Source organism: Actinia tenebrosa, unplaced genomic scaffold, assembly GCF_029948245.1.
Source record: "Actinia tenebrosa isolate PJP-AT-01 unplaced genomic scaffold, QUT_ActTen_1.0 PGA_scaffold12__29_contigs__length_12842862, whole genome shotgun sequence".
NCBI lineage: Eukaryota > Metazoa > Cnidaria > Anthozoa > Actiniaria > Actiniidae > Actinia > Actinia tenebrosa.
In genome coordinates, this window is record NW_028292572.1 from 7,032,952 (window position 1) to 7,050,044 (window position 17,093).

Consider the following 17,093-nt stretch of genomic DNA (forward strand, 5'->3'; position numbering starts at 1 on the left):
TAAACATCTCTCCAGGGTGTCTATGTTCAAGCTGCTAGTCCGCAATGGGTCGTTTATATGTTCGTCGCTGTCTTGAGCGAACGTACAAGTCTTCAATGAAATAGCTATGGTAAATATTTGTGTAAGGTGAGCTTGTCTTTGTTCTCAAGAGGATTTTCTTTAAAGATATTCAGTAATTTGCTTCTAAGAAAGTTTCCCATTAATTTTCAAAAATAATACCTGTAAGCTTGTCAAATGTAGTCGTGGTTTCTAGGGTTTTCGTGGCAGGAAAGTAGTTGGAAATTAGTTTGGTTTTTTAAATGGAATTTACTAGAATTTAAACCCATAAACGATTTAAACTATGAAAAAAGAGATGCTGGTCATATTTTTGAGAAGAAATTGCTTTTTTTTCTGTCCAAAGATGAAAAGATTTGTCAGTTCAGGAAAGAAAAAAAAAAGACAAGAATATTCAAATGAAATGTTGTAAAACCAATTCAAAAACTACTTAATATGAATAGTATTTTGACTAAAAAACTGAAGTAAAAGAGACTTGGGTATACATGAATGCGTCAAGTTAGGAAATTGGAAAAAAAAAAACTTTAAATATGTTGGTAACCTTATCCTATGTCGTACAAGGGTTTTATATCTTTCTCGAAATTTGTAGTCTACCAGTAGCTGGAATCGTTGATTTCTGGATTTCTTAAAATAAAGTTGAATATTACTCGAGGCAAGAGGCAATGGCGAAGAAGAAAAATGTTGAATTCAAAGCGGATAAGTCTTGTCTGTATGAAATATTATATTTATTAGGGTTTGGTGATTTCATAGAGCAAAGGTACAAGTGCTTTGAATGCTGTAGTTCCTAAAAAATATCTGTAAAAATTTTACAGAATGTCTTCACATAGTAGAAGACTGTAAGAAATTCATAAGAATTGCGAAGAAGGAATGCAAAAAGCATGCATAATAGTATAAATATTTCGAAATATAAGATTCCTCAATTTAGCTTATATAGCAGTTCTGGATTCAAGATACGATTAATTATTGAAAAGCCGAAAGTCTTCATGCGTTTTTATTCACAAAAAATTTAAAATCTTTTCATGCAAGACGTGTTATAAAGTAAACACCATCAACTCTAACTTCATGCCCCTTAATTTGAAAGTCAGTTCAAATATTTTGTAAAAAATTCGTGAATAAATATTTGGAAAAGATATCAATATATGTCGAATATAATCGTCTTGAAATTAAATTATTTTATCTAGCGAAGTTTAATGGCCTTACTTGGCCACTCCATGCATCAAAGTTACCAGAGAAAAATTTAATAGATTTAATAGTGCTTTTCATTAATTTTAGGCAAATTTCATTTCTGTCTCAAAACAACGCGATTACCACTTTTAAAAGTGTGGCTAATTTAAAAGGAGATCTAAAATGACATACTTTTAGGATTTTTTTCGCGAGGTTTAAAAATTCTTCAAGTAAATTTCAATTTTAAGTCAGGTATATTTTGGGACCTCATATCGATAACCTTATTTCCAATAATTTATATCGGTGGCTAGATAGAATGATTGTATATGCATTTCCAGCCCACTCAGTGCCTCTACAATAGCCAATTCGTGTGTCTATTATATGTTTGTACACTCCTCATTAAGGACCTGCTAGGAAAAGTATAAACGACTTTAGAAAATAGTAAACATTAGCACAATTTGTGCTTTGTTAACCATGGATTTTTCTTCTTCTACAAAAGACGAAAACATTTCTAACGCTCAAGCGAGCGACGAAGACCGAAAGGATCGAATCTTCCTTTTTTTTATGGAAAAAAATTGTATACTTCTTTCTGTCGGTTTTCTTTTAAGTGATTTTTTATCATGCATGTGCTTCATCGTTGTGTTGTTTGAGTTCATGTTTCTTGGAGAATCTTTGCCTGCAGACTTTACATTGATACGGTAGATTGTCAGTATGAGTGTGCATGTGGAACTTTAGGTTGGACATTTTGTTGAACGCACGTTGGCATTTTGTACATTTGAATGGCTTTTCTCCGGTATGAATCATGATATGGTTACGTAGATTCCCCTTTTGGTGGAATCCTTTTCCGCATATGTCACAAACGAAAGCTTTTTTTTCGCTGTGTGTTCGAATATGAGTCTTAAGCGTTGACGATCTGTTGAAGGACTTGTTACAAGTGTCGCACTTGTGAGGCTTCTTTTGAGTGTGGATGATTTTGTGCCGACATAACGTGCTTGACAATCGAAAACCCTTGCCGCAAATGTTACACACAAACGGACGACTCTCGGTGTGGTCTGGCATTTTAAGATGAATAGAAAGTGTGTATTTCGTTTTGAAAATCTTCCCACATTGATCACACCGATGAATAGCTTTATTGGCCCGGTCTTTCTTAATCTGATTGGCTTTTTGTTTACCCGCTTTATTAATTCCAATACAGTTTGTTTGAGGTTCATCTTCTTCGCCACTGCTGGAGAAGTGTACACTGCTGTCTGAATCATCGTACGTTCTGCATCGTTTGCTCTTCTCTCCATACTTCAGCCTGACATCTTTTGAATGATTTCTTGCGGCATCTATGCAACCAGACGGATTCTTTTTATTATTAATGAAATCAGTTTCCAAGGACAAATTTTTGGCCGTGTTATCCAAAGAGCCGCCAACACACACATCAGCAGGATAAGAAAACTTTCCTTTACGCTGCGAGACAACATCTACTTTTTCGGCCTTGTTTTCCCGTAAAATCTTTGAACGAAACCCCTTGCCTACATCACTGTCGACCTTTGCGTTCACTGAAATTAAATCAACGAATGATACTTCCATCAATGTTAAATGAACATGAAGCTTTTTCGGATTCAGAAGCAAATGGCTGGTTAACATACTCAGTTTGTTTTAAGAAATTACGATTGCTTGCTAAATCTAACATTCGCTATCCTAAATATCTACTTGTCAATGAGGATGACACTTACCTCTATGAGGACTTAGGGGAGAGGGCCACTCTAAGGCATCCGCTTTCATGAAGGTCCTCTTTAGCAGGAAAGCTTTAGGCATTTTTTCGTAATTCCGAATGATATTCAATTTTCTGGTGTTGAAGGTCTTTGGTGGCAAAGTCACCAAGCGCGTGTTATTGCTTCGACGGTTAGGAGACTAAAACTGAGACGAAATGATCATAAGTGTCCTTTTCTATTGATGGCGGAAAGCTATCGTTCCGAGAGGTCTTGGCTGCTATGGATTAATCTCTTAACAACTCCATTTCATATTGTGGTTGCAGATCTGTATGCCTTTTGTCTTGGAATCGTATAACAGCCACACTGACCAATCAAATAACAGCACCCTAAACAACCTGCAAACATTCTTCATAATTCATGGACTGTACATATGAAAATAACAGCCCGTTCACCTGCTGTTCTTAGTAATCATTTGTAGGCTCTTCTACGAGGATTCTTCTATAATCATACCTCTAAAATCGAGGAGATATCCCAGAAGAATTTTGGGATCGATTTGAGGCAAAAAATACGGACATTTGGTATATTTTTGTGGTTGATTCGAAGCTTTGGACATATCGTGTTTTTTCCTAGGGTTTTCAATCGCATGCAAATACCCAAGCCTTGGTTGTACTGAAATATTTATTCCTCTCGCTATAGGGTGCAAAAAGTGTTGTTTTGGGAATCCCTGTTGATATTCGGAGTTCATTGGCTGTCTCTTATAATGAGTTCAACCCAAGGGACGGCCAACTTTTTTCTCCTAACCACAAACTTAATGTTTTCACCCCCTAAACTCTCAATGTTTTGTTCAAAAAAATCTTCAATATTCTTTACTGCCTGTTCTTTTCTAGGAGATCAACAAACATTGCCTCTATTTTTTTGCGATAATATTCTTTGCAATATCTTTAATAGTCCATGAAAGTTTTTCCCCAAAAAAAGTTCAAAAACTAGCCGGGCAAGCAATGTCACAAACTCTCTTACACAATATTTTCAAAATACATTTTAAGAAAGAACCAAAGTCGAGTTCCGGATGAAAGAATTTGGATGATTTGTTTTCAAGACATAAATAAATACTGAGTCTGGTAAATTCTTTTTTAAGAACTTCTATAAATATTTGGGGATGATACAAATGTTGACACAAAGGTTCTAAGCAACAAGATGACACTCTAACAGTTGCATTGCATTCGGAATCGTTGAACAAAAAAAACCAAATCTTTTGGGGGCCTTTAACAAAACCTGTTTACCTTGGCATCAAATTTCCAATGTTCATTTTGTCATTGTTCTAGAGTCAATCTATTTAATTTACCTAACAGTAGGTCTCAGAGGGAAGGTGCACGATCATTGTACTCCATACAGGAGCTAATTAAATAGGACGTGTGTCTATTATTATTGGCAGCTGGTTTGTATTTAAAAATATCCACAACTATAAACATCAATATGAGAGTCTATTGAAACTGGAAAGTGATCTTCATGCCAAGACTTTAAAGGAATTTTATTAACCACCTTTAAAAAAATGAAAAACTCTTAACTCAAATCCCTTAATGATCTTTCTGTGGTCGCCTAATAAGAACGATTAAAACTGTCAGATATTCAAGATTAGGGTAGAGATCTTAACCAAAATTGACCAAGAATTATCGCAATTAGATCAATAGAAAACAATTTCATTTTTTCGGTAGAGATGCAATAGGAAAGCTTAAAAGACCTTTAAGCCTTCTGACGATCGAGACTGACAACAGCCTCGCGGCTGCCTAGGGGCCAATCCCAACCTTAACCAATATTAGCCACGCATTCTCCACAATATATCAATTGAAAACAAAATAAACTTGTTAAAGTTCAACTTCTTGGTGAGCGTGTTAATAAAGAAGATTAAAAGCTATTTGAGGATTGAGATTACTAGGTTGCCTGCATATAGACGTCTCTGCCAGCCAATATTGCTTTAAGTAATCGGAGAGGACAAAATGAAAATATTTGCCAGATGCAAAATCGCGTTTATGAATCGAAGAATGCACTATTGTGTCGGTATTTCTGTGAAAAAGACCCAAAGTTAGAATGAGTAATTGCATTAGGACTGAAAAGTAAGGTAAGACTCTCTCTCCGGGCCTTCTACCACGAAATGATGTACCATTAAATAAGAAGTCATAAAACTGAGAATATATGAAAATCAAAATTATTATTGACAAAGACGAAAATTGAAATGTTTTTGAATTATCGCTGGTGGGGAAGCCGAATAACTGTTTCCTTTTTTTAATCTATGTCCCAGCAAAAGAGTCTACATTCTCAGAATATATCATACTTGTGAAAACTAGCAAGGTTTTATGTTTACTTCGACACGTACATTATTTTATTTCTTTTAAAAACGTTAATATTAAACGCATTGGCCAGTGCAATGATAATCACTTTTCAACAATTCAAAAATAATAATCTTTTGCCGTAATAATTTGTTTTGTGGTTTTGAAAGTTACGCTGATTCATCAGATTCGCTAACATTGGATTTGAGCGCGCATTTCCCATACCTATCTTGTAAAATAGTTAGACCATTCCAAACACACAGGAACAGTTTGGATAACTTAATGTTTAATTCAAACAACAAGAAGACAATTGAAGACGAGAAACTCAGAAAATATCTCGCTTTGCAAGAGAAGGAAGAGGTAACCGAAATAAGTGTAAATTTTGGAAGAGGGAAAATCGAGTTAAGTAAAAGAAACATAACGAAATGAAACTTCGCCATTAATTTTGACTTGTAAAACCTCGGCATAGAGAGAGGCAGAGAATTGGCAATGAACTATTGATTGACCTTAATAATTGTACGAATTTAGTATATAGTACAAGAACCAAGATTTATTGAGAATTCCAAAGAGTTAATTAGGAGGCTTGGGCTAGCTTTAAAGCTCTCGAAATCTTAAAACTTCTTCTGCGAAGCAAAAACTACGTAAGAAAAGTTATCAAATTGACGGGATAGAATGCGCATGAACGGTGCTATTAAAGTTCGTGGAAAAGTACAAATTTATCCTAAAGGTAAAGAGCTTAATCTGCAAACAATTTACTAATTTCTATACTAAATTTGAACGGTTCTTCCTTATTTTGTCACCTCCGAACGAAAGTTCTCAACATTGTGAATGCTCGTCATTGAATTTTTTAATTTTAGATTTTAGCATCGTTTTTTAACTTTTGAAAAGTGTAATATCTAACATCTTTCTCTTCACTTATTGTCGATCTTTTCCAAGCGTTTCTTTCATAATCAAATACTATATTCATCTATAGATTTTATGTTAAGGTATTCACCACTGAGGGACTCGTACGCAGTAACAGTGAGAAAATCTCAAATTTCAAACTTTTTCACACTCAGTATAGTAACGCGAGTTCTCTGGCTTTTGTGTCTCTCAATCAAATTTTCAACGGTCTGATTTTTGATCGACGGATGCCAAAATTATGAAAATGGGTGTAAGGAGTTTAGTGTCTTTAACGCAAAAAAAAAAAAAAAAAAAAAAAAAAAAAAAAAAAAAAAAAGAAAGCAAGCAAGGAAATATTACTATTATGCTTTCGACCAAACCTCTTTTTTTCAGATCTTTTTCCCATTCATTTTCATGCGCGATTTTTAAGGCAACTTTATTGTCGTTGGCATCTTGTTTGGCCGCGAAGATTAAAGTTACGCTTTTTCAATCATACTATTTTTGCTGAAACAAGAACAAGGTATAAACATAATAATCAGGCGAACAATACTTTCTTTATGACTTGAGATAATTCTATATATAGAACATTTTTGGCATGTATTCTTATTTTCATGAGAAATATCGAAATCCATAAACTAACTTTGAAATTTAGAATTTCAACTGAGCTGCACGTTTTTTCAAGAAATTCAAGGTCGTGTCTTTCGAGTTGAGTTTACTTTCAATATTTTCTACTTGGCTTCAGTGTAGATTGTTTATAACTATCCTGGCTTTCCGAAATTGTAAAAACAAGTTTTGATATGATGAATAATGATATTTATCCTGGATATTTATACAAGTTGACGATTTATTATTTTTGTTTTAAACAAAGCGAACGGGCGACAATCCTGAGAATGAATAGAGTGTCCTTTCAGCAAAAGCATCTTCAGCATTCTGTACTCAAGTTGCCTGTGTTTTTTGGTGAATAAAATGCTCTCAAACTGTACAATTGACTTGAAAAGGCCATCTGAAGAAAGATTTTGGTGTGAATAGTAGGACTTGAATGAATCAATTTAGAAGCACGCGTCTCGCGGCGGGGAGTCAACAGGCGCTTAGAAACGACCTTGAAGCGTTGAGCATTAGTCATTACTCCAACGCGTGGCCTTCTTTTTGAAAACGACAAAAAGAAACCTGTTCAATTGAGCCTTTTTTGTTGAAAAACACCCAACAAAGGCATAATTTTGAAGCAAAATTAAATCGCCTGAGATTTTGCAGTAAAAAAAATTTCAGGACAACTTGCTAAGAAAATAATCCAAAAAGCAACATGCATCTTAATCAGTCGTATTTCACTTTGAAAATGCAAGCAAGTTTTCATCTATTTTTTGCTCTAGAATTTTTACAATTCGTAATTATAACAGAATAAAACTAGAATCCTTAATTAGCTTGGGCTATTAATATCTTCATGGACAGATTATATTTTTAATCTTTTTTCTCTAAAGTGTTCACAAATAGATTATTTCAGTCCACACTCTGTCAGTTGTACAGCTTTAGGCCCTGGCTAAACGAGGAAACATGTTTACCGCGCGCATGTTTCCTCGATGTTTCCAAGTTTAGCCACATGCGAAACATTGCTGCGTGTAGCAAATTTTGCTTCCAAGACGCAAAAAATGTTTGGCTGTGCGGCAGAAACATTTCATGTTTCCAAGACGCATGGAAACATTGTTTCCCGATGTTTCCTGACAGTCTTGCCAGCTTATGAAACATTTAGGGAAACATGTTTCCTCGTTTAGCCAGGGCCTTACGAGAACAAACTTATTTTTAAAAAATATCTAAATAAGTTGATATTTGTATCTAAATTTTCTTTATATATTTTAGAAATAATTTTCGCAAAATAACCATTTATCAGGTGACTCGTAGGTATAATTTGAGAAATATTTTTTTTTCACCTGATTTAAAGACATGTATATAATTTCTCTTTATGTATGAAAGTGTCACAATTATAATCATGGTTTTAAGATTGATGTGGTAAATTGACTTGCTATTTTATTTGAAATTTTGAAAAACAGAACCAGATATGGTTATAAAGCATTTTAAAAATCCTTCAGTTTAATTTGGAAGAAAATATATTATAATATTTATAAGAAAACTACAATTTCAACTCCAAACTAAACCAGTCTACTTCTGAAAATCATTTACTGATCGTGGTTATTCAAAAAAAAAAAAAGTTTTTAAAGCTAGCTAATAGTTTGACAGAAGTTATTTGTTTCTCGCGGCATTTTACTGATTTTGATGTCAAATCAAAGGAAATTTTTTGCGCAGACGTTTTTCACTTGTGAAGCACGGGTGGCGTAGCGGTGAGAGCGCTCGCCTCTCAGCAATGCGACCCGGGTTCGAGTCCCGCTGAGTTCGGTGTCGTATGTGAGTATAGAGTTGTTTGTTGGTTCTCTCCTGTGCTTCGAGGGTTTTCCGGGTTCTCCGGCTTTCCTCCCTCCGCAAAAATCAACTCCTAAATTCCAATTGGAATTACAGTGGATGAATAGCTATTCTGTAGAAATGCCACTGTTAAATCCCATTCATTTTTTTATTTAATTTATCATTATTTTTGAACATTTCAATATGGTTGTATACAGTTTTAGTCAACTTCGATGTTACAATCTCATTTGAAATACTTCGAGTAGTGACTCGATCTATTCCCGATTAAAATATGAAAAATCTAAGCAAAAATAAGAACTGTTCGATTATGCAGGAGATGCAAGATAATTCTGCAATCGATAAACGCGTTAGTTTAGCCTGGTTTTGGCTTTCAAAATACTTGAAGCCTATTTTATAGATTATTTTTATTGTTTAATTTAGACCATACCTCCAGACGCAATGCTGAAGCGCAGCATGGAAGCGCAAAGCATTTACTGCTATGCCGGAGATTTCTACATATACAGACTGATCAGGAATCTCGGCCGAAGCCTAAGGGTGAGGTTAGTAGGACCCTAGACGACACGAGTGAAAACGTCTGCACATGCTCTGAATCCGTATGCAAATTAGTCGAAACATATGTAAATTTGGCTTTCAAACATGCCTAATAAATTGGACTTCACAAAATACCAAAACTAAGTGTCCATGCTTGAAACTTAAGGCTAATCCATATTGTGTTTGTTAATACAGTACCTTGGTCTGACAAAAGTATACTCTCGAACTTTTTTGTATACTTGGAGGAAACAAGCATTTATTTTCTCACTCAAACTCTTCAAAATTCTTAGAAAACGTGCTGAAATGCACGCATGCGCAAACGTTTTTCTCTAGGGTCGCCTACGCTATGACGAGCAGACCCAATTTTTCGCTTGTCGCTTACTAACAATTCATTATCACTCCTTTGCATGTGGGATGCGTTTATATAATTAGCTGCGAAGTACAGTCGGTTGGGATAAAAACCTTTCTCTTGGTTGTAATAGATTTTCATATACTATAATCACCACTTACTAAGCCGTCACCTATGCTCCACCTTTCCCTATGGAAAACTCGGCCGTGACGTGGACATGAGTTCACGCCTTAACCTTGTCCATGTAAAAATAATAACTAAGGTCTTATTTTTTTATTAATATTTTTAAAGGATTTCATTTAATCCTCTAAAAAAAACCTTTAAGACTCTTTAAAGAAGCATTTTTTACTACAATCCATTAAAGAGAAATAAAGAGATAGAGTTTGGGAAAAAAGAGCTGGACCATTTACCACAATTTCCCTCACCCCACCCCCACTACAAATTTCTCTCCTATGACTTATAATGAGAATAATATGGCGAAGAATTTGTGTAAACATTGTCAGCCACACATATACAGATAAAACAAAGGAATAAGGAAGATAAAGGCAATAAGCACAATGCTAAAAGACAGGTAAGCTTATAAGACAAGAGATTCTCAGAACTTACTTCACATTGAGCGAAAATTCCTTGAGTCGGATTGAATACAGTCGAGCCAGACGGCACTTTGACAGATTATTCTCTCAGATTGTGTTCTTCTTGTTTCCTTCACAAATCGTCCAAACAATTCTAGTTTGTTGTTATGGCTTTAAGTAGTGTTTTTATCTCGTTTTCCTTCGAAAAATGAGGGATATCTTCTTCTAAATCTTGAACTTGAACCGGCCATTTTGATTTTGACTATCGAAAAAGGCGGGAAATAATCTGAACACAGCAGCGCTTCTGATTTCAAAAATATAACGAGGATGCTGATTGGCCAGATTTAAACAAAGAATTTGATTGGGTAACGCAAATTGTGGGATTTTATTTTTTCCTCATATTTACTATTACTTTATTCTATAATTTTTGTTCTTTTATTGCTTTCTTGTTTTTTTATTGTTTTATTTTTATTGTTTCTAAGTGCCTTGTTTTTATCTTGCTATATTTTTTGCTTCAAATCTTTATCATTTTGTTTTCTTTCGTTCTTCAAGGTTCCTTTTCTTTTTTATTATATTTTTTTATTATTGATTTTTGTTTGTATTTGTTTTAGCTTTTTTTTGCTTTGTTTGTGTATGTGTTTTTTTTTAGCTGTTGCTAATTATAATAAACCTCTTTGGCTTGGGATAATGCTTTCCCATTTCAGACCATGTGTCATTCCCTTGAGAATAAGATTCTTTGTTTGAGCTGTATAAAATAAATAAATAAATTGACTTTATTTAATGAGGGTGACATAAGAAGACTTGAGAATAAGATTCTTTGTTTGAGCTGTATCAATATTCATGTGTCTTCTCATGTGCAACCGAGCACAAACCTTAAACAAATGATACTCTAGGGAATGACACGTGGTCTGAAATGGGGAAAAATTACGTCAAAGCCGAAGAGGTCTATTTGTAATAAATCATGACTGTTCATGCATCTCTCACTATAATTAAATAAGTCAACAAACATGACACTAAAATCTAATTTTCTTTAATAAGTTTTATTTATGTCTCTTACAACATGCACCTATACCTTCCAATATTTTATATTCAAAATGATTTATATTTTAGATATCCATAAAGCTTTTTACATTATAATTTAAACATATACTACATTTAGTGAGATTAATGCACTGAAATAAATTCATAGCTGCATGATCCCTTGCTTCTTGTTTGAATTAGATCTATCATAGATCACAAATGAGACTTAATAATGTATCAATACCTATAAACATAAACATACTTATTTTACAAGCTGTTTCAATTAAATATACACTATTCTTTAAATTTCATTTTAAATAAAACCATAAAAGTATAGGTTTTTTCACTTTGATATATCTCCAATATTGTGCTTAAGCTTCTCAACCATCTCCAACATTTCTCTGAAGATTACAATGTTTCTGACTATATATAGCAGATCTTGTGATGGATAGTCTGTCACATCTTCTTCTGGAGGGAAACTTCTCTGAAGAAATGATTAAAATATAGCAAGTAAATAAAAGGCCAAACTATGAAATATTATCTTTTAGTAAAAGAATTGTCTTCACCCCACCCCCACCCCTTTTGGAAAGATCTAGTACAACAGGGGAGGGGTGGAGGTATCAGAGTCATATAATATTATTAAGTGTCTTCCTAATCCCTTGCCTTCCCCTTTGTAAATGACTGGTACTACTGGGAAGGGGTGGGGGTGGGGGGTGGGGGGGGAGGGGGTTATGAGACTACTATATAATGAACCTCCCTCCTTCGTAAAGAGGCAATACCGCAGGGAAAGGGTGGAGGGTTTTAAGACTCTTAATAATAATATTACTAACACTATCATCCACCTTCTATCCCTGATATTTACTGTGTCATCTCATAATTTTTCACCATTTTGCCCTCTGTAGAAAATTGTGTGTGTATTTAGAGGGAGGGGGGGGGGGGGGGGGGGGGGTTAAACTTATAGAGTTTCAAAAGTGTCAAAATTTTAATTCCTAGATGACAAATGTGTTGGTCCTATATGTCCTATAATCTTGATTAATATTATAGATTCATTATTTACTCACCAAAAACTCTAGAGTTATATTGTCCAGGTATTCTTCCAATCCAGGAAAATCTGGTTTGTCTTTTGGAGGTTTGTAACCATTTTCTTCAAGCTAAAAATTATTATGAAAAATGTTAAAAACTGTCGGTTGAAAATTGGAAAACTGCGACAAGGATGTACTGTTTCAATACTAATCAATCAATCTTATCTTGTTGTCACTGGTTAAAAAAAATTTTTATTACTATCCTTAGCTCAGCATTGGAGAAAAACAAGAGCAGTATTTTGGACTGAATTATGTTTTTTAAATAAGATGTTTTTTGCCATTATTTGTTTATTGTATGTTCATTTCTTTTTATTTAAAGAAAGAAAGAAAGAGAAAGTCAAAGAAAGAAAGAAAGAAGAAAGAAGGAAGAAGCAAGACGAATAAGAAAGAAGAAGACAACAATAAGAACAGACAGAAGAAGGAACACCTCGAACCAAGAACCCCGCCCCCTGCCTCCTGCCGTCTTCCTCCTCCCCCCTCCCCCTCCCTCCCGCCCTCCCGCCCCCCCTCCCCCCCTCCTCCCTCCCTCCCTCCCGCCCCCCCTCCCCCCTCCCTCCCCTCCCTTCCTCCCTCCTCCCTCCCTCCCCCTTCCCCCTCCTCCCGCCCTCCTCCCTCCTCCCCCCCTCCCTCCCTCCTGCCTCCTCCCCTCCCTCCCCCCCCCCCCCCCTCCCTCCCTCCCTCCCTCCTCGTCCTCCCTCCCTCCCTCCCCCCCCCCCTCCCCCGTCCCCCCTCCTCCCCCACTGCCCTCCCTCCCTCCCTCCCCTCCCTTCTCTTCTTCCCCTTCTTTCTCTGTCACTCCTCCAGTTTCCCCCCAAGGGGAAAAAGAAAGATAGAAAAGAAACCAAAAAGAGAAACAGGAACACACTTAGGGTTAAGACTTCTATAAAAATGGTAAAATAAATGATACGAAAATGATACTTACAATATTCGCGATAGTTTGGATGGTGTTGGTGATACTTCTTTCAATTTCCTGACATCTGTCTCTCAAGTAGAAAGCTTTCATTTTCAACGCACTTCGTCCTACGATCAACATTGTTTTTCCAAATTTGGCGTAAATATTGGAGTCGTCGAGTAAGATCTTTTCACTGGTGGGCTAAAAATGAGTAGCAAAAATGAAATCAGATATGGTGGTAGAGATTTGCGAAGAAAATTATATGTTTAGGGAGAAACCCCTAAATTGTTATTCCATGTGGGCGGGAAAACCCCCGGTGGAGGTGATAACAATAAAATCCCCAACAACAAAAGCTGAGCGAAAACTACGAGTTATGAAATCAGTCTATTATAAACAAATAATTATTTTAGCAGTTAATGAAAAGGTCAATTGATCGGGAATTTTGGAAAGGACCGTAAAAAAGATTGGGTGGGGAAATCTGCTCGTTTTTGGTCATTCTAAATTCTAAATCTTTTCGATTTTACAAAATTTATAGCTATCGTTAGAGATTTGTAAAGACAGCCCTCGTTTCCTTATTTCAGCTTATTTTAGTAGTTTGAAAGTGAAAGATCAAATGCGGCTTACCCTTTCTTGACCAGACTCTGTAAGACCAAACTGAAGACGTTCAATAACATCTCTCTTTACTCTTTGTTCAAGAATCTGAAACTTTTATTGAATAAAGACAAATAAATAAATTAGGTTAAAATTATCTCGAAGAAGGCTAGCCGTTCGAATCGGAGCCAAGGAGCTATCGCGATTAACCTTTTTGTGATAAATAAATTGTATGACAAAAAAATGTGTACATACCAGATCCTTTCTAGACACCTCAGCTTGAATCGCAATTGTTCTCCACTGCTTTTTTAAGGAATTTCTGTCCTTTTCATTTAGTTTTAGGTGTTCTAACCCCAACATGTTTGTACCTTGCTTCAATGCTTGTCAAACTAGAACTAATAGCAGTATCGCGAAGCTCGGTTATATGAACTCTTTCCAAGGGGATTCCAATAAATCTATTTTCGTCTATAGCGTAATCATTATGGAATTACATTTTGCTTGATGGTTCATTACAGCCCTATACATCCGCTAACTGGATTTTCTTGGAAACTTGAAAGGGCGTCAACTTATCCGCTCAGCTTCCGGAAAAAAAACCCCTAACTCGTGATTTCAAAACAAAATAAGCCTTCCCTTTCGCTTCTTTAATTTCGTATTTTTAAAACTATTTTGAATAAATCAAATGTTAAACATTTTTATAAGGTTTGACCGATGGTTAGATCTTTTAAAGTGAGTTGGATTTTATTTCTTATGCAGGATATTCACTTCCGGAGTATAGTGATACCTGCTTCCTGTTGTGCTTGCGTGACGCCCACATCACATGAAAGAGGAGGGCTAAAAAATCTTAAATTTACTAAAAATATATATACTTGACGTCCACGTGCATTTTGTTGGTGTATTACAATTATTGCGTGACATTTCTAGAGCACTAAGTATTTTAACAGTTAGTTTAGGAAATCGCACGATCTCGAGTACAATTCGGAATTTATAGGTACTAGTGATGTTTTGAAAATTTTCAAAATTGGATCAATTTGGGAACTTTCAAAACATCACGAGTATCTATAAATTCTGAATTGTACGAGAACATTGTGCGATTTTTTTTTATAGTACACTCAAAAAAAAAAAAAAGAGCAACTTAATAGGGACTCTACCGAGTACAATTTGGAATTTAATTGTACTCCTCTTGTACATGTCCAATCCCTTTGTAGAGTGTATTATAACATGAGTTATTTTCATCTTGGCTGCTGTTAGATTGTCAGATTGTCAGCAGCTAAATTTTTTTAAATGTTATAAAATCGTTAATAGCTTCTGGAAAAAAACTATTGCGATAAATTCAATTTTAGAATCAACTCAAGAAAAATATGATTCAACTCAAGTCACTTATTGTAATTTGTGAAGAACTAAGGCATTCTGATTAAGTGTCTCGTGACTTCAATTAGGAAAACCAAAACCTGGGATTCTTAAGTACTTGGAATCAACACGTGTTTATCAAGTCTTCCGCGTCATCTGAAACTACTCTAGCGTACCGTGACAATAACAGTCATAAAATACAAGATTACAGTCAATTTGTTATTGACCCCCGAAGTGACCTCTAGATCATTCGGCTATCTCACAGATCGATCCCCGAAACAACCTCTGGGTTGATCAAAAATCGGGGAACGGCTAACTCCTATGAGCGTGTTGGGTTTTTTTCCGGAGGGAGGAAAACACTACAAAACGCGAAGAAAAAACCCTCGAATCAAGGGAGAATCTAGCTTGCCGTGCAGACGTTTTTAGTGTCAGCTCGTTCCTTCCCCTCCCCACAAACCGAAAGTAAGCCAAGGTGAAGGACAGCTTCCAGCATTTCGAGAGGCGCGCTCTGATTGGTCAATCAAAGGGAAAGGTTGAGCAGACGTTTGAGGGGAGGAGAATTAAGGAACGAGCCAACACTAAAAACGTCTGCACGACAGGCTAGGGAGAGTCTTGCAAGTGATGTCAAAATTTGCCGGTGAGAAAACTACCGCAGGGAACATACATTTAACATCTTTGCCGGGGGAAAAGACAGGGAAAAACCCAGTAATCCGGCTCTTAGGGTTTCCAAGTTTCTACATAACATTGATTGCGTTGCATAGCTAGATGATGAAAGTTCCAAACTTGGATGACCTTTGTTATTTCGATTTTTTTGGATTGTTCAGTTTGAAAATAAGTAAATGAATAAATGAATAAATAAATAAATAGATAATTAATTAATTAAACAATAAATAAATAAATAAATAAATAAATAAATAAACAAACAAACAACCCCCCAAAAGAGTATATTTATAAAAACGACAATAGTTTTAAAGTATTGGTGGAAAAAGAAGGGGGAGGGGGGAGAGGGTATGGATGATCGAGACGGCTTTTTTACTTTTCTTTAACGGAAGGGGAAGGGGGATAATGGTAAGAGAGGGGATAAACGAGAAAATTTTAAAAAAAAGGCATTTTTAATTTGTAACATTTTAAGGCTCTTCTATATATGACTCATCACTGAATTATTTCAGGATCCCCTATTTTGCATAGCCAATAAAATTTTAAGGCCCCCTTTTTTCACTCAAACCCCTCTTCATAAAATAAAAGGTCTCTTTGCGTAGTAAAAATAGAAAATAGACGAATATTCGGTTAATCTTACAGTGAGGACACTAACCATGAACACTTTGTGCACATGCATCCCTTAACTGAATCATTTAGAAATAAGTTGTCTTTTGGGTTTGAAGTAAAAAGCTCAGAAATAAGAATCTGAATAAAGTCAAGCGTTCATGGTTCGAGTGTCTTGATCAATGTAACTCATGCAGAAAATGGCGTAATCTCGAAGCAGGATATTACAAACGTCACGTATGCATTCCAAAAAGGAAACCAATTCAGTGTCTTGTAATACAACATTTCGCAATTTGAAAACAAACGTCCCGGAAGACTTTTTTTAAATGACGAAAATAAATTTAAAAAAAGCAACACATCTTTCATTTCTGTTTTTACAATTGACCCAAAATAATCTTTCAGAAGGAAATATCAAGCACGTTTTTTAAAATCACATGTGGGCTATTGGGCTGTAAGTCAGGATGGAACAGGAACATTTTGGTCTCGAAGAATGAGAATCAGTAGCGTAATCTAGCCTAAAAGTAGCTAGTGAAAGTGAAGGAATATATAAGATTACAAAACAAATGACAAACAATAGGCACGATCTAAGAGCATAATAATAGATCTCTGTACTTTACAAACAAGAGTTTTTTTCGCTCCTGTGATCTGACAAAATTCTTAAGTAAATGTAACAGCTTCCAAGATTTGACCCCAAGATTGTGGTCACGTGTAAGTGGTCTTCTCATTATTAAGGAGCTGTTAGTATGCGCATGCTTCTATAGTTTTATATGAAAACTGAAAAACCTTATTGGATTAATGCATAGAATTGACAAAGTAACTGATTAGATTAAAGTGTATAGGAATAAGAATGTACCTGAAATATATTGGATGAACGTATAGGAATAAGAATGCACCTGAAATAGATTGGATGAAC

The 17,093-nt window shown here is 35.4% G+C and overlaps 2 protein-coding genes and 1 long non-coding RNA gene across 4 annotated transcripts in view; 1 reads left to right on the forward strand and 2 right to left on the reverse strand.

The window, feature by feature from the left end:
• Positions 1–17,093, forward strand: part of LOC148912151 (uncharacterized) — a 21,039-nt gene continuing 3,946 nt past the window's right edge. Inside the window, exons 1-2 of one of the 2 annotated variants that reach the window (XR_016119414.1) lie at positions 1–126; positions 8,954–9,204. This is a non-coding gene — a long non-coding RNA (uncharacterized LOC148912151). Of the gene's footprint in view, positions 127–5,385; positions 5,603–8,953; positions 9,205–17,093 lie in introns of those variants that run through there. The other variant, XR_016119413.1, reaches the window with a different exon arrangement.
• LOC116305447 (uncharacterized) lies at positions 758–3,257 on the reverse strand. The gene is made up of 2 exons (XM_031715345.2): positions 2,940–3,257; positions 758–2,762 (listed from the first exon to the last, which is right to left on the reverse strand). Exons 1-2 carry the CDS (start codon positions 3,019–3,021, stop codon positions 1,837–1,839), a joined length of 1,008 nt encoding a protein of 335 aa, XP_031571205.1. The 5' UTR covers positions 3,022–3,257; the 3' UTR covers positions 758–1,836.
• On the reverse strand, positions 11,000–14,045 carry LOC116305448 (uncharacterized). The gene is made up of 5 exons (XM_089028136.1): positions 13,826–14,045; positions 13,604–13,684; positions 13,010–13,180; positions 12,067–12,156; positions 11,000–11,489 (listed from the first exon to the last, which is right to left on the reverse strand). Exons 1-5 carry the CDS (start codon positions 13,928–13,930, stop codon positions 11,349–11,351), a joined length of 588 nt encoding a protein of 195 aa, XP_088884262.1. The 5' UTR covers positions 13,931–14,045; the 3' UTR covers positions 11,000–11,348.

What these genes read in the sequence shown, in the direction of transcription:
- LOC116305447 (XM_031715345.2), bottom strand. Translation starts at nt 3,021, where the DNA reads ATGCCTAAAGCTTTCCTGCTAAAGAGGACCTTCATGAAAGCGGATGCC. An exon ending in TCCCCTAAGTCCTCATAGAG is followed by an intron (nt 2,763 to 2,939) that starts GTAAGTGTCATC and finishes ATTTAATTTCAG; the next exon opens with TGAACGCAAAGGTCGACAGT.
- LOC116305448 (XM_089028136.1), bottom strand. Translation starts at nt 13,930, where the DNA reads ATGTTGGGGTTAGAACACCTAAAACTAAATGAAAAGGACAGAAATTCC. An exon ending in AGGTGTCTAGAAAGGATCTG is followed by an intron (nt 13,685 to 13,825) that starts GTATGTACACAT and finishes ATTCAATAAAAG; the next exon opens with TTTCAGATTCTTGAACAAAG. An exon ending in TCCAAACTATCGCGAATATT is followed by an intron (nt 12,157 to 13,009) that starts GTAAGTATCATT and finishes AATAATTTTTAG; the next exon opens with CTTGAAGAAAATGGTTACAA.